Consider the following 23,007-nt stretch of genomic DNA (forward strand, 5'->3'; position numbering starts at 1 on the left):
GGCGGGCTCGGCAGCGTGAGTGAGTGCCTCAGAGGGCTGGCGGTAGTTTGCGTCAGCTGTGCTCTGACATACAGGGGACGTGTTTCACTCGCATCGGGTGGTCCCCGGGGTAACACTGCGCTCTCCTGCGCTGGCTGCAGTAGGTACAGTGCTTCGATGCTATCCCCCCTTTACGGGCGCCTGCTGCCTAGAAGCCGCATGGCTTGCAGGCCTCGATCCTCTCTTCATGCAAGGCGGGCAGAATCCACTGGACATGGCCTGACAGTGAGGCGTGTTATGTGGACACGTACAGCATGCTGGCGCCGCCGGTACCTGCAGTGCCTGCTCGGGGATTGTGTTTTAAGGTGGGAGGCTTGCCACCTCAGCGTGTTGCATGTCCGTGAGGTAGGCCGGACATTTCTAGCGTGGCCGGGCAGAGGCACGCGGGGGTGCATGTGTGCGAGCCGGCCCCTGTTGGGCCGATGGCTGTGTAGGGTGTTCTACCGGGTCCACACGCCAGCTGCGACTCGCCTTCCCCGTGCATAGGCACGCACGGAACATGAACAGAAACGGACTTTGCTTAACGTCCATAACGCAGTGTCGAGTGAGGGCTAGTGATTAATATCAACATAAAGCTGTAATAATGAGAACATTTTGAGGATCCAGTTTGACTACATGTTAACTTGTGTGGGGCTCTGTTTGTGTGTGTGTGTGTGGGGCTCTGTTTGTGTGTGTGTGTGTGTGGGGCTCTGTTTGTGTGTGTGTGTGGGGCTCTGTGTGGGTGTGGGACTCTGTGTGTGTGTGTGGGGCTCTGTGTGTGTGTGGGGGGCTCTGTTTGCGTGAGTGTGGGGCTCTGTTTGCGTGTGTGGACTGTGTGTGTGTGTTATTCTGTGTGTGTGTGTGACTCTGTGTGGGTGTGTGTGTGTGAGTGTGTGACTGTGACTGTATGTGTGTGACTGTTTGTGTGTGACTGACTGTCTGTGTGTGTGACCGTCTGTCTGTCTGTGTGTGTGTGTGTGTGTGACTGTCTGTCTGTGTGTGACTGTGTGTGTGTGTGACTGTGTGTGTGTGTGACTATCTACTACTCACTCTATACTACTCTCCACTAATCAACATTACTCCCTAACTACTATTGCCTACAACTTACTCCTACTCTACACAAGTATACTCTCTATTAATCAACTAGTCCCTCTCTCCCAACACTTAATAAATGCTAATACTCTCTACTACTCTCTAATGCTTAATTGCAATTGTAAATGAAAATAACATCTATTCATCAGATAAAAAAACAATAAATGAAAAAAATAACATTTGCAATACCAATAGCTCTAACTTTAACAAAGACGAGACCATTGCATTGTAAATGCTTGTGAGTGAGTATGACTATGCAATGCTTTCTGCCCATTGCACAATGCAGCGCTGCAGCTTTGACTGCTACACTGTAATTCTGTCCGTGGATATGCATGACTTGTCTGCCTAGCCTAAACCCTTACACTCTCCGGGAGTTGGTGGCATCTACATGGAAATATAATCCTTGTGTCATTTCTCTCTCCTTATTTCACCTCACTGCTTCTACCTTAACCCTCTCTCTTAAACTCTCTATCTCAGCTCTATGTTCAGTAATCCTCTCTATTTACCCTTGTCTTCTTCGCCCCCCTGTTAATATCCAAATATACCTCATTCAACTTCATCTCACTCCACCTTTCGCTTTCTTTCCTGGCCTTGCTCTCTTTCAAACGCTCTCCGTCAGAATCTATCACTTTCGATCCCCTCTCTCTACCTAAACTCTTTCCCTGACCCTTACTGCTCTTTTTCCATCTGACCTCCATGTATCTCTCCTCCATCTCCTTCCTCAATTACTCTCACTTCTAGCTTTATCTCACCTCTGTCTCTTTCAATGTCTCTAAAATCTTATCTCACTCTACCTCTCTCAGCCCTTTCTCTACCTCACTACTCCGCTCTCGTCGCTCAATCACATTTCGTTCTCTACCTCACATCTCCCACACTACCTCACCACCTTCTACCCCACAACTCTCCCACTACCGAACTTCTCAATTTATCTCACCATTAGTTTACCATCTCAGCCCTTTACCTCCTCTTCCACTCATTCTACCTCTGTTCCCTTTTCTTTGGCTCTCTAAATATCTTACTTATTCTGGCTACCTCAATTTCTCCGTTTGTATCCCCTTTTCTAAATCATGAACAAATATTTCACTGTCTCTTTCTTTCTCACGCAAACACATATCTCTCTCTAAACCTCCTTCTCCATTTCAACACACGCTATCCATCTCAACTTTCTTTCTTAACCTCTTTTTTATGGATCTCTCTATCTTACTATCTCTTTCTCCCACAACACTTTACCTGTGTTCAAACTCTCTTTCTCATGCATGTGTCAACTTCCTCTTTTTGGTTTGCACATTTTTCATTCTACTCTTCACCCCCCCCCTCTCTCTTCCCCACTAGTTTATCTGCCCAATTTTTTTCCATACCTCTTCTCATTTTTCTCTTTCTATCTTGTACCTCTATTTTTCCTCAAATCTCTCTGCCTGCTTTTCGCTGACTTTAATTCTCTCCGATTCATCTCTTTTTCTACATTACCTCTCTCTCCACTGCACCCCTTGGAGTATAATACTCCTCTGCCTCTCTCCACATTTGCTTCTCCCTATCACTTTCTATCTCTCTACCACACTGAAACCGTACCAATTTCTCTACCTACATCTCCCTCTTTCTACCTATATTTATCTTTCCTTACCTTGTTTTCTCTTTTTACCTTACTCCTTTGCCTAGCTCACATATCCTTCTACATCATCTCTATCTCTACCCCTTCTTCTACAGTTTTCTTAATGTCTCTTGTATTGTGCCCCATTGCATTTATGTTACTCAGCAGGGCCACAGGTAACTTTCTAGCCAGAGAAGTGCACACATATACAGAGGAGACCAGTAACAAGGCAGGAGAAGAGAAATTAGGAGAGAGTCGTCAGATTTTTTACAATAGAATGGTGAAAACCTCACAGTTTCAGCAATAACGCCATTACTGAAGGGGGTTATGTTTATTATAAAATAAATTGACAGCTAAAGCTACAGTTCCAAGTGCTATGCTCTTAAGTCTTATTCAAAACTGTGCACTAGTCCACTACATATTTAACAATAGAAGTGACACACTGGTTGGTCACAGAATTACACATATACTGTTATTGTTGCAAATAAATAAAATGTAGGTTCAAATAAAGTATTGGCTTCATAAAGTCTTGTTCACATCTTTCTTTTGGTACTATCTGGATTTCGGGCACAAGGCAGCTTAAGTGTCAGCTGTTTTTTGCGTGCATCAGTTTCAGACATTTTAACATTTAGCTCAGTATTGTTTGGTATCATGAAGGCTTGAATGAGCCACAAGGGGTAATCATTTTAAAATTGTTTCAAATATATCTATTGCCCAGGGCCCCATATATCCGTAAGAAGCCACTGATCTATTGTTATATGACTATATTTCTGTGTGAGAAATGGACTTTTCATCGATTGTGTTAGGACCCCTTGCTATCTTTTCAATGGATGGGGCACAGGGCTACATGTCAGCTCCACATTACCCAGAATTCGTCACACTGGAAAGGCACTCTAGAAAGGTTGGCTGCAAGGATAGACAGTAGAAATTAGGCTGTATCATGGGGACTGGCAGAAGAGAGCACTCACCATCCTTGAAAGGGTGAATGTAGCCAAAGAGACGGAGCCCGTAATTCTTCCACTTCGGAGACACAGCAAGCTTCTTCACTGTGGTGCGGGACTACAACAAAGAGGGCAAAAATCAGGATGAAACTAAGGAAACAATATTTCAATCAACTGGCCAAACCTGTAACAGGTTTCTGGACATATGCAAGAAATATCTTCGAAACTATATTTTTTTATTACAATTGCAGGTTTTCCTTAGTACAAACCAGTAACAATCAAGAAGTGAAGCTCTGTCCAGATGTTAGATGAAAAGATCAATACTTGCTCTTCAGGACTTTTTACAAATTCGTTCTGTGCAAGGTTATGTTTAGTATATGTTGGCTGGGGTTGCAGACTTGGTACAAACCTTAGAGTTGACAAGCAGGAGTGGTTCTCAAGCAAAGGTACTCTGCACATTTTCCACAGCACGTTACGCCTAGGTTCTCCACCAAGCAAATGGAATGATCAAGGACTATGAATCTCAGAAGGGTCGTCTGATGGTAAAGAAAATGTTCAGTGAGTCTCGGTGTAGTTTGCACACATTCATTGGAGGTGTGTGCCTGAAAAGCAGATTTGAGCGAGTTTACACAGTTAGATGGGCAGGAGCTGCACCATTCAAAGAGCCGGATTTCGATGTCAGTCTGAAGCATTGATGCGGATGTGGAACCGACCGACCTCAGGTCGGCGGTTCCGACACCGCAAGTATAATGCGAACAAACGTGGAGAGGTCGCAAATTTCCATTTCTCAATGGGCGCTTGTGCGGCAGACCGAAACCACCTGTAGCACAAGCTCCCATTGAAAAATTGAAGTTTTTGCACATCCCTGCACTGTGTAACAGGCACCAGAGGCAGTTTGAAGTTAATGGTGCAATGTCCGTTAGGTTCAGTCAAATTGCTGCCATATGGCCTTTCGACACAGTATACATATATATCGGCAAAAGATGATAGCAGATTTAAGCAAATACACCCTGTGGCTTGAGCAGAGTGAGCATTGAGCAACAGGGAAAGTGATTAGGGCTGTGCGCTGAGTACCTGCAAAGTACTCAAGTAGTTTGTCAACTGCTGAATCTGTACTTCACACATTCTTTTCAATTCATAACAAAGGTAGTAAACTATTCTAGTAGGAGTTGCCTAGCCAGTGGGTCATAGGCCCAAGTGCATGGAGATAAAAAGGGCCCCTAACTGCAGTTTGAAATATAAAATATAGCAATGATTAGGGTTCAGTAGGCCCTTGAGTCTCTGGGCCCTGTTGCCACTTCACCTGTTGCACCAACTGAAGCCACGCCCTTTTATCTAGAACTGCATCTTTTATTCAGATCCAAGAGTTCTGCATGATCAGCATGGCTCCAAGCATTAATGAGTCAGATGATGATGAGAGATGCTGCTGGATGACGAGGCATGGGTGTGGAGCCTTTGCCAAGCATTGAGCTAATTTGTTTCACTCGCAATGCCAATGCTTGTTTATAGTAGTCTTCAATGTATGGCAAGTTAAATGTTGTAGCTTCCACATTCCTGCAGAATGAAGTCTCGTAGGAGTAGCCATCACTGACTGAGGTGCGTGATCAGATGGTCTGTACTCTTGTGACTGAACAGAGAGTTGTGAGCTAGACAGTGTTACATCAGATGAAATCTACCTCTCCTTAGGAATATACACCTACCTAAATCTCACTGCTCAATATATTCTCTGATCTTTACCTCACTGTGCCTCACCATCTGAAGACGATGTAGGGATGTTCAAGTCCCTGCCTATAATCCAATGTTGTTATGTTTCAGCCTTTTCATGCAACTAAAAGACACTAAAGAACATCTTCTAAATATTCTAAGGTAGGTCAAGTGGACCACTGCTTATTTTTTTAAACAAATAAATACATAAATAAATTATTACATAAATTACTGAAAACTAGGTTAAGTAATCAGGGCTGACAAAATCTGTTGTATTGAACAGTTAAGCTGACTAATAGCCAACATGATGAAACAAGGGGAATCATTATATTTTTTTAATCTAATTGCATAAATATCAATAGACCTTGAATCCAAATTATGGCCTGTCTTGAAAAAAAGAAAAAAGGACAAACTTGTGAAAAAAAAGCTCTTGCACTGCCCAAAGTAATATGAATGTAAAAGAATGTACAGTTGAAAAAAGCCTGTTTGGAATGACAGATGTAGTTTATCATCCTTCGTATCTAACGCAGCCAATGCAGCAAGAAGATTGAGCTGTGGAGGCAAAACAGAGAAGATGGAGAGAGCGCGAAAAATGTTGGGAGGGTAGAGTAAAGGGGATGGGGTAGGATGGTCTTTTAACTGATGAAAGGGATGGATGGAGGGAACTACATTAACATTTATAATTAAATATATTTTTTTAAAACGGTCACCAAGGACAGAAAGAATGACAGTGGAGAGGAATTAAAGGAAAAGAAAGATGAAGGGGCACCTCCCCATATACAAAAATTGATGAATGATACAAATAGCGTAGTAACAATTTTGTGTACCATAATATCAACATGTGTGAGTACAAAATGTGGTGGAACAGAATATCGAAGATAAGAATAACTTGTTTGCTATTTAGCATTGTTTTAAATAATATCGTTGTATTTAATATTGTTTACTTTAACATAGTTGTAATTAATATTTTTTTCATTAATTTAGTATATATTTGTTACTTTAAGATTAGTAGGTGCTAGTCTTGTTATCATAATTGCTTTTAATGGTTTTAAACATAGTTTTCAATTTAAATGTGTAATCTACATATAATCTTATTTAGTAATTCAAAATGTGGTATCAGGTTGTTGAATTTATAGGGGAACAATGTGGTAAGTTAATGAAATTATAATCTCTGTGCACCAGTCTTTGACAATAAGCTACACTTACTGTTTAACATATTGAAGTTTGCAGTGTTATGGAACTTCATTGAGATATTACGGTTAGTACACTGCTAATGAAGGTGTATCATGGGACTTGCAGTTTGGCTTGCAGGCACGTGACTTGAACGTTATGAATATCACAGGGGACATTGCACAAAGTGATGACGTACCTTTGAAAAAGGCAGTTTGCTGAAACGAGTCAGGTTCATCGCGTTTCCTTCTCTGCGCGCTATTGCAAATAAATGTTTCCCGGACCCTGGCTGTGGCACATCTTTCTTTGGTATACATATAAACAATTCAAATACTGCTTAAAACTACTTTTATTTATTGTTAAATTTACAAATGGAAGTAAATTACTTTAAAGTCAGCATGTTTTTAAATAAAACCAATATTATTACCTGTTTTTTGTCGGTATTCTGTTCCACAATATTTTTTAACAATATCTTTGTTACTTCCTATAGGAAGTTGATAATTCTGACAACGATATTTTTGACATATTTGCATCACTTGATATTTCTGTAAACAATATTTTGTCATACAATCCTAAAAATAAAATGGGAGCCAAGCAAGTGATCCAGGCTGCTTAGAGCCAAAGCAGTATGAAGACCGTGTTATCAATAAAAGGGAGAAGGAAACATTCATTCATTCAATAAACTTTAATTCGGTTAGTTTTAACCATCAAAGCACATAAAAGTACATTTTCAATTTTCAACAATTCATTGTTAATTATAATTACTAAAATACAACGTATAACGTATAAAGGGAGAAGGAAACATAAAAGTAGGGGTTCTTGGACGTTACTGCCCTGAAAAACAGACTTCCCACGCACAAAACATACACATTTTTCTGTATACAAAATGTTTTTCTGTATGAAAAATTACTGTGTCATACATATTGTTCTCAAATATATCGCCCCAGTGGGTGTAGAATTTCCCATTATTACTTCCAACAGGGCGATATTTTTGTAAATGTTATTTTGGACAAAATCTTAATGCCAGATGACAGTCTGACAACGACATTCTGGTGCGTACCAACAAATGTTTTCCTTAGGTCAGTCGCTATCACATATCCCCATTCCCTGCTAGGAGGATCACTTCCTATAGAAACCTTAGGTAGTTTGTTTGCACGTACTTACATGAGGGTAGAGTGGGAAATGGAGGTTCTTCCTGAGTTGCCTTACGGCTCCCCCGCACCAGTCTTCAAAGACATGGAGGTTCACCAAGCCCTTATACTTCACAGCCATGCCAGCAAGAGAAGGAGAAAGAACAAGGAAAGTGTCACAGGTTTATACTTCCAGGACCCATAAGCGTATACAGGAGCGAGTGCAGGCAGAAGGCCTCTCTTTCACTGCCCCAACACGTCAATAAGCCAGCACTGCACCCCACCACAGAATAATATGTTCACCATGAGACCGCCTGCATGAGTTTAGCACCGAAACACAAAAAGTGTCAACCTAACAACTGCTGGGCATGTCAGCATAGATCCATGTATCAGCCTCAGAAAGCCTTTACACTTACCTTAACGGAGATAGCTTAAGGCAACAGGGTTTGCCATAAAGAACCAGCATTGTGAACTACTTCGTGCTTCGACAAAGTCATTTTATTTGCAAAAAAAATTAAGTTTACCTGTGCCTTCTTTAATAAATATGTGTTAATACATATTCCAGTTAGTGTTGTACACATATATATGTATATATATATATACATTTATTTTATTTAAGAAGGTTTATATAGCGCTGGCCTGGCCCGAGGGTATTGGAGCGCTTTACAGAAAATACATTGCAGAGATTCACAACACACAAGATAAAAGAATGACGCATTAACATTGCAGGACGCTGGTTGAGTGGTCTGCTTCGTAGTCATGGGACATCTGTTTCTTAGTCTCTGGAACATAATGTTGGAGCAGTGCGAGGTGTTAGTTACCCCGCTCAGATTGCTCCTATTGACTCCCTAGAGAGGGGTTGAGGAACAGGATTTTGAGTTGGCTTTTGAATTTTACAAAAGAGGGAATGGTTCTGATGTGAGGGGAATGGAGTTCCAGATTTTGGGCGTGCTTCCGGAAAGGATCGAGCCGCAGTTTTTTGTTTTAGAGTTTTTGGCGGGATGAGTAGGAGGGAGTTTGAACTTCTGAGGTTCCTGGCCTGACCAGCTTTTTTGAGTTTGGCCGCCAGATATTCGAGTTTGCCGGTATGTAGGGCTTTATGCATGACACAGGTTGTTCTGAAGCTGATCGCATTTCGGCTGGGAGCCACTTAAGTTCTCTGAGTGCAGGGGAAATGTGGTTGAATTTCTTGATTCCAGTGACCATTCTGGCTGCCGCATTCAGAGTTGTTTTGATGGGAGCTAGGTGTGACTTTGCAATTCCTGAGAGGGCTGAGTTCCCATAGTCCAGTCTTGACAGCACCAGTGTTTGAGTGGCCTGTTTAAGATGGTTAGGCGGAATGAAAGGTTTTATTTTGTTCAGTAGTTTAAGGTTAAGGAAAGCACTCTTGGCCGAATTCTTGATACATTTGGTCATGTTCAGTTTTGGGTCTAATGTGATGCCTAGTGATTTGACAGAGTCAGCTAGGGTGAGATTCCCGTTAAGCTCATCAACGGCCTTTAGCCGTTCAGCAATTTGAGGGTTCTCCTCGTTCGAGATGAGAAGTATCTCAGTTTTGTCGGGGTTTAGTTTAAAGTATTTCGAAGACAGCCAGTGTTGGACATCTCTCAGTACGTCGTTGAGTCTTTGAATGTCACTGAGGGAGGTGGTTTCCAGGTATATCTGAGTATCGTCTGCGTAAAGATGGAAACGAATGTTGGCTGCTTTGTGTAGTTTTGTGAGAGGTTCCATGTAAATGTTAAATAGTTACGGGGAGAGCACAGAGCCTTGAGGGACTCCCTTGTTGACAGGGGGAGTGTCAGAAGCAACGTTTTTTTGTTTTTCTTTTTGTGCGATTGTGCAAGAAGGAGGAAAACCATTGGAGGACCGCCTCACCAAGACCGGCTCTTTCTTGGAGAGCCCTAATGAGGAGTTTGTGGTCTACTGTATCGAAAGCTGCCGATAGGTTAAGGAGAATGGGGAGGCAGCATTGGTCAGAGTCTAGTGAATTGTGGATATCGTTGAGGATGTTGAGGATCGCGGTTTCTGTGCTACAGCCTTTTCTGAAGCCAGATTGGTGAGAGTCCAGGACGTTGATGTTGTCCAGGTGTTGGGTTAGCTGTTGTAGTACGCATTTTTCTAGGATTTTGGACAGAAGGGGAAGGTTAGATACAGTTCTAAAATTATTCAAATCAGTTAAGTCAAGGCCGGGTTTTTTCAGCAAGGGTGTGATTTGTCCTACTTTAAGGCAGTCTGGAACATCTCTGTTTTTCAAGAAGCTATTTATTATCTTGCACCAAAACGGTGCCAGGGAGTGCTTCAGCTTTTTGATTAGTAGGGTAGGAATGGGGTCAAGGACATGAGACGAGGGTTTGGAGTTGGAGATCAGTGTGATTATCTCAAATTACTGAATGGGGTGGAAGCTTAGCCAAGATTTGGAAGAGGGGCAGGGAGCAGTATCGTCTTCCCCGGGCATGGTGCTCTTCGTGGGTCGAGTGTTGATAGTGTCCAGTGAGTGTTCGATCTTATTAATCTTGTCGTTAAAGAAGTTGGCAAAGTTGTCACAGAGTTCTTTGGACGCCTCTATTGAGGAGGTCACGGGGTTGGTGGTTTGTTGCCTGTTAATGCTATAGAGCTCGTTGGGTCTATTTTTTGCGCTGTCCAGTGCAGAGCGGAAAAACAAGGATTTCTTGTTTTTGATGTGATTGTTGTATTTCCTTCAAGCTGATTTGAGTTGTTCGCGAGGTTGGAGGTAGGGTTCTTCCTCCAGCTTCTTTCTTTGGCTCTTAATTTTCTCCTTTCGGAATTAATGTCAGTGTTGAACGATGACCTGGACGGATTGGCTCGGCTTTTTTTCAGCTTTCGAGGAGCGAGTTGATCAAACATAGTCACCAAGGTGAGTTTGGTTGTGGAAAGGTGATCGTTGGTGCAGGGAAGGAGTGGGCTTATCCTTTCTTCGAAGACCTCCATGGGAATCTGGGAGAGGTTTCTGACCCATTTTGGGGGGGGTCTTGCATAGGTGGTTGAGAGAGAATTTGTTGGTTGATATGAAATAGGATATGGTGGTCCGACTAGTCCACAGGAAGTATGCGTTTGATCGTAATTGCGTCTCGTTGGGCGATGATGGCATCCAAGGTAGCTCCTTTGTAATGCGTCTCCTCTGTGCAGTGTTGCATTAAATTATTGTCCCAGAGAAGATTAGATAGCGTTTGAATTAGCGGGTTGTTTGTTTCATTCAACCGCAGGTTAAGATCACCAATAATTAGGTTGTTGGAATCTCCGAGAGCACAGAGAGAAATCAGGTCTGATAATTGTTCCCTGAATGCCAAGGTGTTGCCTGGTGGGTGATAGAGAAGGTGACAGAGTAGTGTTCCATTATCTTTGGTCTTTATGCTGGCGGTAAGATATTCGAAGGTGTTGTACTTGCATGAGTCTATTTCCATAATGGCAATGTTGTCTTTATGAATGATTGCTACCCCACCCCCTCATTGGTCTTTTCTGTTTTTGTTAATAAAAACCTGGGTGCACAAGCATGTCTAAGCATGGTGAGGAGAGATCATTGAGCCAGGTCTCTGTGACGAACGCAATGTCAACGTCCTGCGAGAGAATGGCTTCTAGTTTGGTTAGTTAGTTAGTTATATATATGTGTGTATATATGTATATATATATATGTGTGTGTGTATACATATATTAATCAATATGTAGACAAAAAGCAATGTGCTGAGGACCAAAGAGGAGGGAACTGCATTCAGTAGCCTGGGAGCTGAAAAGGTTTGAAGCTATTAATCTCCTCCAGAGACCACTCAACAGCAGCTGAGAGCAGATCCTGTCGCTTTTTTAGTATCTCTACAATGATGTCCAACTTTCTCATTCAAGTCCTTACAGTGTGAGGGGGATTCATGCTTGGGGGAACAGCCAACTTAGCTAGTCCATTAAATAAAAAACAACATAGATAGTTGACATTTCATCAGGAAATCCCATTTGTCAGATACCTTGAATCAGACTATCCTGGAATCTGCTATGTATCTAATTTAGTATCTTTATTGGTTTCCGCTCTCATACATATGCTGCTGTGCTTGGGTTGTGCCGTTGAGGCATTCTGGTGAGCAGGTCTCTAGTGATTTCTAGAATCAAATTTTGATTCCTTATTCTTTGCCATGATCGCCTGACTATGCAGGCGGAAGCATGGTTCGTTCATGGTATGCTGACTGTAATACACATGGTCTAGGACTACACTAGTGGCACTCTGCCAGTTAAGAACTGTTTACTAACCCATGACCCTCCCATAGGACCCTTCTTAGGACTGTGTAAGGGTCCCTACTGACTAGGGTGCCCATTTATGTCCCTTCTTTATTATCAGGTCATTTTTAATTGCCATTTTATATATTAGCCACAGTAAAACATGAGACAATTGCATTAGTCACCAATGACAGATTCAGAGATATGTTTTAAAACAACAAGGAGGAATAACAAGCATGTATCAGTTTAGAAGGAAATTAGCAACAAAAAACAGACAGGAGGGAGAGGTCAACCTCCATTGAGTAAAGAAGTACAACAATCACAAGCCAAAATCCTAATGCCAGGTTGAGAGGAGGGTTCCTCAAGGTGTGGGGACACAGTGCATCAAACAACTAAACTAAGAAAAGAGGAACAGTTAAGATACTAAAAAAGGAGGTGCCAGAGGGTGAGGCAATGAGGGGGAAACCTCCCGATCCTATAAAATGGGAGCAATTAAGAAGTGGGATATGTTGGGGGCGGCCTATTTGGAGGTATTGCAGTGTAGTGAATGGGAAATTGAAAGCTGTTCTCAAAAGAGGGAGGCAGTGCAGTTACAGAAAGGAGAGGTGTTGAGGATGTGGAGTCTTTGTTGTCTGGTGTATCAGTCACTTCTCCTCTTTACCCAGTCTTATTCATCTAGATTACCACATCCACAGGATCAGAGAAGACATAGAGCCTATGACAAATTGTAAGTTTGTGTTATTTTGACAAATGGGTAAACGTGAATTTGCTGTGCAATTTCAGTTCGCTCCCTCCATTTACAATCTTGGTAGCAACCATTTTAATGGTTTGGGGCATCTGTTCATATCCTCTATTGCTGTATTGGTATTATAAACCCTGCTGCTAAGATCAATTCCTTCCTCTTCATCAGACATTATTAGGGAGCACCTAATATTACCTATAATGCTCCTTAGGGGTAGTTGTAAATGCCATTGCTGAAAACCAGATGATCCTTTTCCATTTCTCCCACCCATACCAGAGGGCTGCTTGCAGCTATTACAACCCTCTTGATAGCACTTAATCGAAGCCGGTATGGCCATCAGCATTCATTTTTAGGGATTGGCACTTATTTTATAGAATCAGACATTTTCTGAGAGCAGGCGAGAGAAAAACAAAGCGGAAAGACGGAGGAAGAGGAGTCACTAGCAGCCATCCTAGGTCTTATGTGAGGCTCAGCCGCTAATTCTTGCCCCCGTCAGTGTACTAATCATGTAGTCATAGGTGATTAATCTGTGGATAAATAAACTGCTGAACGAGTCAATGACCTCTGCAATAGTCCCCAGAGGCTGGCAAAAGGCTACAATTCTACCGTTATGGAAGAAGCCCTCGGCTGACCCTAATCTGTTTAGTAATTACAGGCTTATTTTCCTGTTGCCTGCAGTCTCTAAGATTTTGAAGAAATCAGTCAACAGGCAAGTTTCTTGTTATCTGGAGTCTAACAATCTCCTTCAATTTGGTCAATCGGGCTTTAGGAAGAATTCAAGTACTGAGACGGCCCTACTCATAGTGGCAGAGGAAATCAAGGGCACGTTGGGTGTTAAGGGCAAAGCGGTGTTGATTTTGTTAGATCTGTCTGCCGCCTTTGATACGGTCCCCCACTCCCTCTTGCTGGATTGTCTCTATAGGATTGGAGTGAAGAGTCTGGCCCTTAGGTGCTGACCTCCTTCTTAGACAATAGAGAACAGGTGGTCTGGCTTTCTCAGTTTGCTTTCAGCGATAGGGCGATCTCAGTTGGGGTCCTGCACAGCTCTGCCCTCAGCCCAACTCTGTTTAATGTCTATCTTACCCTGCTTGCTTCGGTAGAGGAGTTGTTTGATGCCAAGATTGTTTAGATGATACGCAGATTCTCTTCTCCTTTAAAGATGGGGAGGATCTGGCTTTCAGCTCTATTAAATCGTGCCTAACTGCAGTGTTTGCATGGTTGCATCAGAAACGTCTGATGTGCAATACTGACAACACTGAATTACTCTTTTTGGCACTACAGCACCTACGAGCTAGTTGGCATGCTGGCCAGATGGCTCTGTTCCATCTGCATTTTGCACGGAAACAGCCAAGAATTTGGGAGTTAAGTTTGGCAATTGCTTATCTATCCAACCCCAGCCCAGTGCTGTCACTGGAATGTGTTTTGGTACCTTGCGGGCTCTGAAAAAGATGTTGTTCTTTCTTTTCTCTACAGCCATGAAAACAGTTATCCAGGCTTCGATAACATCTCACCTGGACTATTTTAATGCCTTTTATCTCGATCTTCCAAAGTGTGCCATCCACAGACTTCAAATGGTGCAAAACGCCACGTCACAACTTCTACTGAATTTGCAGAGATTAACTAGGACTTCTAAGCATCTTTCTTCCTTGCGCTGGTTACCAGTAAGGAAGAGAATTTTGTTTAAAGCACTGGTGTTGATTTTTCGTGCTTTGCACAATATTGGTTCAAGTTACCTGGCTTGGTGTATTAATTTTAAAAATCCTGCCAGGAACCGTCGGCCCTCGCATTTGGCTTTTGCTAGAGTGCCTCGAGTGAGGATGACAAGGATTGGCGGGTGCTCTTTTTCTGTCTTAGGGCCATCTGCATTGAATTCTCTTCTGCTGCACCTGAGGCAGGAAAGTTTCGAACTTGCTTTTAAGAAAAGGCCTATTCACTCTGTAATATTCCACTTGCGGTTAGACTTGGGTCTGGACACTTCCAGGAGTATCTGCACACTTTATAAATCTGCCTTCATAATCATCATCAAGAGAACAACAAAGAAAAAAACATCACAGAGGGAGAAATCAGGAACCTGCAAGAGAGTGAGACAAAGAGAGAGGAAGTGTCGGGTAGTGGATTAAAGAGGCATGAGGTGGATTTAAGACTATGCAGCCTTGGTATACGGTGCACAAATATTTAATGGCAATGGCTGCGGGGTTCTGAGCTGAGCTTTGGGCACCGGCACTCATTCTATTACAAATTAAGCATTGCTTCTTGGCATGGTGCAAAAAGACACTGCGTTTATTGCATTTCACCCCCTCCAATGCTCCAAGTTTTAAAAATTGTTGTGATTATGAGAGCTCTGGGCTGTTCGTGGAAGGTTTGGTCTTACTAGAACCCAGCTGTTTTTCCCACTCTTGCCCTCCTGCATTTCTGTTTTTGGTGGATGAGAGAAAGCTTTTCAGTCTATTTGAGAGATTTTCCTCAGGAATTGGAAAACCATTTCCAGACCCCAGACTACATGGCTATAAGTTTCGTCTCAGCATATGGATGCACCAGCCAGCTGTGCTTCCTAAATGAAAATCTGCTGAGGATGGATATTCTTGAGTCAATGGTAATTGAACTCTCTTTATTTTGTATTTGTAGCACATGAATAATGTTCAGTGACCATTCAAGTTTAAAGCTACAAGCTGAACCGGGTGTTGAAGACTGGTGTAAAGTCTTAAGGTCTCACTCCATTTTTTAATAGGCCTCAACGCTTTCTTAGGTACTGTAAATCCCCATCTTTCCTGATTTTTGCAGAATCACTGTCATATCTGCCATTGACAGAGATGTCATCTGACTTTTTCATTCTAGGAACTGTGAATGTGTTAAAACATTTGGCTAATGACATAGATGTAACACCTGATGTGATAACAGTCTGGGACAGTGTCTACTTATTGCCATGTCAAGGTCACATAAGAACAAATACACACATATAGCCAAGATAATGACGTTCTTTCACTTCATATGCTCATATGGAAATGTTTGGCGCGGGGGACACCTTGAAGCACATAATCTATATCAGACACTACTAAACTTAGGTAAGAAATTCCAATCTCCGATAAAATTTAGTATACAAGGACTGCCACTTGACCACTTGCTAGGAGAGGTCCTACGTCCAGATTATTGCACGAGGTTCTGCCAAAGAAGGTCTCATCTACGACCAGTGCACTTCGAAGATGCTACATCTCGCCTGTTGCTGATAAGGCAGAGACCTGGAGGAAGGCCACTACCACAGCATGTGTTTGCACTTCTCAGGGTAAACTGCCTTCACGTCTCCAATGATAACGACAGCTCTTGCTGTTAACATGATACGCAGTGTATCACTCCTCCCTAAGAAACTCTAAGCTGCAAGTTGCTCTACTCTACATGCTCTCTTAGCATAGCATAAGTCAACTGAACGGTGTTAGGTTTCGGATGGCAATTCAATCATATTAGAAATATTCATTTTATTCTCGCTGTTCAGACTGTGCCTTCTTGCTGTTTTTATGGTACCCTGTGCAGTTATTTTTGATGTGCTGAGAACGAGGTTTGTCCTGTTGTAATAAATGCTTTTAGTTAAAAGTGTCTATTCTTTTTAGTGCAGTGTGTGTGATGTGAATAATGAAATACTTTTTTTTTCCATGGTTCCCCTGATCCCGTTGCACAGGTTGTTAGTAACCCAAACGTAGTAACTCTACTACAACATTGTGATGGGTGGAGTTTTGTAGGGCTACAGTAACCAGTCTTTCACATTCAGCATTGGTGCATCGAACTGAGTTTACTTGTGTCACCCATGTGTGGGAAAGCAAACTTTGTAGAATTACGTTAAAGTTGTAGTTAAAGCAGCAAGATCACTGTCTGAAGAAGGTCTAAACAAGATGGGTAAGCAGGCTTCTGCTCAATCTCCCTAGAATAAGATACTGTATGGCACTACAGCTGGTTTAAGAAATTCCTATTCCCTGTCATGTTATCAAGAATAGGTTAGCTTGAAATTGTTTTCTATTGTTAGCTCAGTTTGTGCACTGCTTTGGAAATCAGTGAAGCCTACAGGTCACAGATGTTAACAGAAAAGCTTTCACCAGCACTTTCAATATGCAACAATGTAACTGGAAACTCTTTACTGAACTGCTAAGCATGTATGTGGTTGTGCATCTGACTTGTGTGCCTGTAAGATGATTCAGTTTTCTGTGATCTATTGGATGCCTTTTCCTTCCGCACACAGGCACTAAGACACCATGACCTGGCAAACTAAAAGTCCGATAAGCAAAGGAAATGTAAAAATGTAGGTTAGCCCAGGACTGTTAAATTTGAGGTGTTCTTTGTTGACTTTCCGTAGGCTTCCCATGCCCACCTCATTTTTAAATCTAGTTTGGCAATGCAACTGCTGCAAGACCTTATGTAATCAATCTAAAATAGAGCTTTCATGAGTATTACAGAGTGGAGCATTGCCTTTGCCTGCCTAGTGGTTGCCATGTTTACATAATTTTATTGGGAAGACTTTGTTTGCGAGAGCCAAAAAAGAGAGTGCTTGCCACACTACTATTGTTGCTCTAAAATATTCTCCCTACCAAAGATGGCCACCGTGTCAAACATGAGGCGCCACATTCGAAGGGAGACTCTACATCATATTGCAGTACTACTGGCCTTTTCATGGCACAATTGTGCTTGACGTTTTGAATACCAGAGCAGACACTGAAAAGGTCATGACAGCCAGTCCCCATGGCTTTCTTGGTGACTTTAAACTTCAGTGGAGCATTTGGAAGATTCAGCTGCCAGTTGGCTTGCCACAGTTCTTTTAGGAAATTATCTTGTTCAACATAGCACAAAACCAACACACTCCAAGGGCTCCACGCTTGACCATATAATCTCCAAAGAAGATATGCTAAATGCTAGTAATGCTATACTGGTAGACTGGTCTGACCACTTCCTCGTCCCCTTCTCAATGCACCCATCTCAGTCTGTAACGCTTGGCCAACCTGAAAAGGACTACTACCTGGTACTGAAACACTAAAAACATTGACCTTTTACGTTCTCTGCAATACAGCTATGAGGCCACTCCAACTCTGACGTCAAGGATTTTACCACCCAATGTCTCACCAGTCATGTTTGACAATGTTGCTCCACAACAAAGTAAAAAGAAAAGGTCCACTCCTTCTGCACCATGGTTCAATAATCCCTAGGCGTCACCCTAGACAAAAAACGTAACTTAGATTCCCATATCAATACCATCGTCAAGAACGCACGATACCAATTGCGCCTTCTCTGAGGGGGTTTGGCGTTTCTTTCCAGAGCAAGACCTAAAAACTTTGGTCCAATCACTGGTTCTCTCCAGATTGGACTACTGCAACTCTTCCCTTACTGGTCTCCCCAAAACCCAACTTTCCCCTCTAAAATCCATCCTCCATTCAGCTGCACGTTTCGAATTTGGAGCCAAATGAAATGATCACAGGACACCCATCAAAGCTAGGTCAATTTACAAGACTGCCTGTATCGCCCATAAAGCTTTACACAGTTCCACCCCTCGCTACCTGGTGAATTAACTCAAACTAGGATTAGGTTCTATACCTTCACGTGATGCTGAAAACTTGCTGCTCGAACCTCCTACTGTCAAAAGGGAAAGATTTATGGCTCAATCCTTCTCAGGTAATGCGTCTAGAATTTGGAGCTCACTACCTCCAATCTTCCGGCCCACCGCCTCTTTCCAGATTTTCTAAACAATCTTAAAACTCTTCACTTCTAAAGACACTTCCAGGAATAATTCAACCCAGCTCATGACCCTCATGGCCACATGGCATTCCCATGAGCTCAATTTTATAAGTATGTATTCTGTACCTGTATTACCCTAATTATATCACCTTTCATTTTTATGTTGAGCCTACGCAGCGCATGCGCTGCTCTGCGGGGCATGCTATATTGAGGAATGGAATAAAAGATCTGCCTATTTCCTGCCCATCTTTTCAATTAGCTCCTGCTACAGTCCTTTCAAAATCGTTGCTTTTCATTTGTGAATATGTTTACTAGTCCCATCTTGGTACCACCTAGCCTGCATTTGTAACCTCCAATAAAGACAGGACTTTTTACTTGTGGTATTACATGCTCTCCTTAACCCCTTAATTGCTGCCGTCGGCCAACGGTCGTCACGGCCACTACCTCCCCAGTGCTGCGCACGACCGTTGGACGTCCATTCAGCACTAGTTCCAATGGACAGCGCAGCACTGGGGAGGTTTATTTACAAGCTCTAAAGGGGTTAATAAGTAAGGCTCCCGGTTTTCCGTTTAAACTGATTTTTACATATAAATACAGAGGGAAAAATATTTTCCTTCCGTCTGTATTTATAAAATTAAAGCGGAAAAATACGACCAAATTTGTTAGGCAATCCGTGCTCTAGCCCTGAGCCCAGGGTTAGCTGACATGCCCCTCTTCCTGACTGCGGGGTATGCCTGCCCACATTAACACCTGCTGGGCCATTAATCTCTGGCAGGGGCCTAGTTAACAGTTAAATGGTCTTTTAAAGACCTTCGAAGTACTCCGTGCGGCTGAGATAAGCTCATGTTTGAGTGTCCCTGGAAGCTGTCTCAGCCCGGGGTGACAAACCAAGGGGTCTGGGGGGAGTGCGGGGGGGGCTGAAGCCCTTTGAGCACAATGGGCCTTGCGCGCCAGTCTCTAGCACTTCACCCAAAAGAGAGGCAGCCAGGTGTGGGCGCACCGCAAGAACGAGTGATTCACACCTGATCTTGCACACACAGCGTTGCTGCTGTGTATTTTATTGAGAGTACTCAAATATGCTCCCCATGGACAGGTGCACCTTTTGCAGCCACTCACCCAAAAAAGAGGTGCCCAGGTCTGTGCCCAGCAGCCTTGAAGAGGAACGCCTATTTCACCAGGACATTCACTTGCACACCTGAAGGCAAAGCCTGTGCGCCCTACGATCGTGGCTGGTGGCTCCAGGGTCAATCTGCTGCTACCCACCTAGTAACTCCTCGAGCAGCTGCCTTGTAGTGCCTTACGGCAGCATTGCTCTGGAAGTGCAGTGCTGACAGGCACGCGTGTTTGCTCCCAGCATTGCACACTTTCACTGATGCCAGTAGTGAGAAGTGGTGCACACAGTTACGTGTTCTCTCCTAATTCACTGTTTAAATGCCATTAAAGTTACCTAAATCATGCAACACGATCACAAGGCAAGCGTCGATTACCTCAGACAATTCTAAAAAGAAGACCCTTGTAACTGACGAGACACCCTTCACAGGCCCTGGCACCCTCTGCACATTGGCTGTTTACATTTCAGCAGGTTACAGATGACATTATGGAATACACATCTACTGCCTGTCAGAGGGGCAGGGACAACATGGCATACGAGCTGGGCAGACACTTAACCTCTGCAAAGTGCTTAAGACTGCTTTTCCGCTAGACACTAGAGCGCCCTGAAGCAGCATCCCAAGAAACAGTTTGAATGAATAAATACATCACGGCCTTGCCCCCAGGTATCTGCACTGTCCGTGAGACAAAGGCTCACAGAGGAAAGGTTTGTTTTGTAAATCCAGCCCGCTCCTCCTCTGTATCGGTGAACACTGTTTGATATTGGGCCAGGAGCCGTGGGTGTGGGCCTTGTGTAATCAGAGCTCTTTGTTACTGCCCCGCAATAACCGCAGGCCGGCTTCATCTCCAATAATAAAAAGCTCGGTCCCAACTAGAGGTCTGTCCAGATGCTTCTCATTCCAACACAGACCACAAAGGATGCGCTTCCGGTTCTGTGCACAGCTGGCCTGTGCTTGTTGAACAAGCCTCGGGAGAGCCCCAGGGGCACTGTGTCATGTGCTCCCTTGCAATACCCCAACAGGATGGAACCGAGTGTGAGACTTGTTCACTCCACTCATAAAGGATCAGAGAGTGTTCCAGGGGCCAGGCACCCTCACCGGGCGTCAGTGTCACTACGCCTGCGCTAGCCACTGTGAGTCTGGTTTGATCTCCTGCACACTCTGGTTCTCGCCTTAAGGCAGTGTCTTCCTAAGGATTTTGGGGACCTAAGACCTTAATATTTTTGGGTGTCCCATTAACAATATTCTTCTAAGTGAAGTACCTTGATGCCAAACAATATTGAAATATGTGTTAAGGGCTGAGATAGAGAAAAATACAGAAGTACAAATGATCAAAAGTAAATTTTCCCATGAGCTCCTAGGGTGGTGGGGCCATGGGCAACTGCCCACTTTGCCAATGGCTTAAAACGTCTCTGCCTCAAGGCACAATACTCTACAAGTGCGCCACAGCACACATTGTCACATCAGGTGGGTGTGTGCAAATGTGCCCTCTTGGGTTCAGGCCCGTCGCTTTGTGAATGTTCAGCCTTTGTTTTCTGAATGCAGACAACCAACTGTGTCAAATGTGAAGGCGATGAATTGAAAGCGCCTTTCAGCACATCTAATCCGGGCCAAAATGGGAACACATGTTTTGTGAGTGCTCCGTGCCCCAGAGGGCAGGTGCTTTCTATGCTCGTGTGCAAGTAGCAAAGAAATTCAGAGGCGAAACTGCAGTCATGTCATGTCCTCTGCAGGCCAACGTAGTTGGCAGAGGCGCAACTAGAGCCAGATTTCAGGGGGCGGGGGCTAATTTCAGGTCACTGAAGGTGCACAGGTACACTTGTCTAAATTTTAAATGTGTTTACATTTAATAATCATGGCTAATGACAGTGTTTTCAATATTGTAACAGCAGCAGCTCACTAATTCTGCAAGTAATTTCTGTGGCAAAGTTTTCAGCTGACTGTTTTGTATTTACTTAATTTGGCACCTATATATATAGCTAAACCTATAACAACCGTGTGCAGTCTATTTAAATAAATGTGGAAAAATACTAGCTGAAACGTCTGTTTTTGCTTGCGACAAAAATAAATACAGATATATACAGATAAAATGACAAAAAAATAAATATAGATAAATACAGACGGAAATGTTAAAAAAAGAAATACCATAAAACCAGGAGCCCTATTCATAAGTTGGTGAGCACATTTTCTTTAAGGGTCTTCCTCTATTCCACCCACAACGTCGCCGCCCACTTTTACATTGTTAATAATGTATTTTGTAATTTGCAACATAGTTGGCCTTAAATTTAGCGGCTGCGCTTATTTATTTATTTAACTTACACTGCACCGTGGTCCGCTTTCACATCAGCAGCTGCGCTACAGAAACTTGCTTTCTTTAGGCCGTTGCCTCTCCCCCTACCCTCGGAATTTAGTTTCATTCTTGACTTTGGCCTCTTTCTTGTTGACTTTTGCTCTCACCCTGCCTATCTCATGACCGCTCAGAGCCGCAGTGCCCCCAACTCAGTGTGCCCCGTCTTCAGCTGCCCACAGGAGGTCCAGCCCTTCTGCGTGCTCTGGAGCCCGATTGATATTGCTAGAATGCGAAATGCATCCTCTGGGCACATAATGCAAGGCACAGGCGAGCAACGCGAAGCACCCACCCCGCACTCGGCACAGGGTTCGACGCCATCAGCAGGCCTCTAAGTATAGGAAAGGACAGCATCGCCAGCGGGGATATTAGCCGACAAAAGGACAACTCGAGATATTTATGTCCAGACTAACCGTGGCTTTTTCCCATCAACACAAGCAGAGAACAAACCCTTCCTAGAAGCCATCCACCCCCTGCCTCTCCAGACTAAAAGAGTGACCATGCCTTAGTGTTGGCCCGCAGGCAGGGGCCATTTCAGCCATTTCAGGAGGGAACTGTCAGAGCAAGAGTGCTGCATCTGTGGTTGCTTTTGATTTTGCCCTCCTATCTACCCTTTTCCCACCTATCCTCCCTTTCCAAGCCCGATCCCCCCTCATTGAAGCGGATACAATTCTCTCTCATCTTGCAGCTACTACACCCTGCACCCGCTCATTTCCTCCTCTCTGACGTCCCTCTGAGTCCATTCTTTATGCCACATGCTACATATTATATATATATATATATCAAACACTTGTTTCCGGTCCAGGGAAGACATGGCTTGGCAATTCGGGCTGGACAGTTCCCATGAGGCACAGGGTCAGACTGATTTGCATATAGCCATGTCTGAACTGGGGTGGGAGAGTGGGCTAAAGAACGGTGATGGATTAAACCCAGATCTTTTGACTGGGTGTGAGTGTTTGATTGATTCAGATGCTCCGCCAATCACCATCCCCTTTTGTACCACTTTTGGCCGCCATAAGTGTGGCAGGGTATGCTCAGACGTGAGTCCCTTGCTCACTTTGCCACTGGATTCAAGCAAGCCGGGCTGAAGACGGCTGGAATGCCAGAAACCGGTCCTCGGAAGCTTGTTTCCGGTCCAGGGAAGACATGGCTTGGCAGTTCGGGCTGGACTGTTCCCATGAGGCACAGGGTCAGACTGATTTGCATATAGCCATGTCTGAACTGGGTTGGCAGAGTGGG

The 23,007-nt window shown here is 43.6% G+C and overlaps 1 protein-coding gene across 5 annotated transcripts in view; it reads right to left on the reverse strand.

Annotated features, from left to right (window-relative positions):
• The window catches only part of B4GALNT4 (beta-1,4-N-acetyl-galactosaminyltransferase 4), a 923,999-nt gene that overhangs the window by 380,506 nt on the left and 520,486 nt on the right, over positions 1-23,007 (reverse strand). For 4 of the 5 annotated variants that reach the window (XR_013608736.1, XM_078681274.1, XM_078681275.1 and 1 more), the window contains 2 exons: positions 7,678-7,773; positions 3,667-3,757 (listed from right to left, as the gene is read on the reverse strand). Coding sequence is in view for 4 of the 5 variants with exons in the window: in XM_078681274.1 (XP_078537400.1) it covers positions 3,667-3,757; positions 7,678-7,773 (187 nt within the window). In the remaining variant the exon portion in view is untranslated. Of the gene's footprint in view, positions 1-3,666; positions 3,758-7,677; positions 7,774-23,007 lie in introns of those variants that run through there. The other variant, XM_078681277.1, reaches the window with a different exon arrangement.

The sequence above is a fragment of the Lissotriton helveticus genome, chromosome 3_1, assembly GCF_964261635.1.
Source record: "Lissotriton helveticus chromosome 3_1, aLisHel1.1, whole genome shotgun sequence".
Lineage (NCBI taxonomy): Eukaryota > Metazoa > Chordata > Amphibia > Caudata > Salamandridae > Lissotriton > Lissotriton helveticus.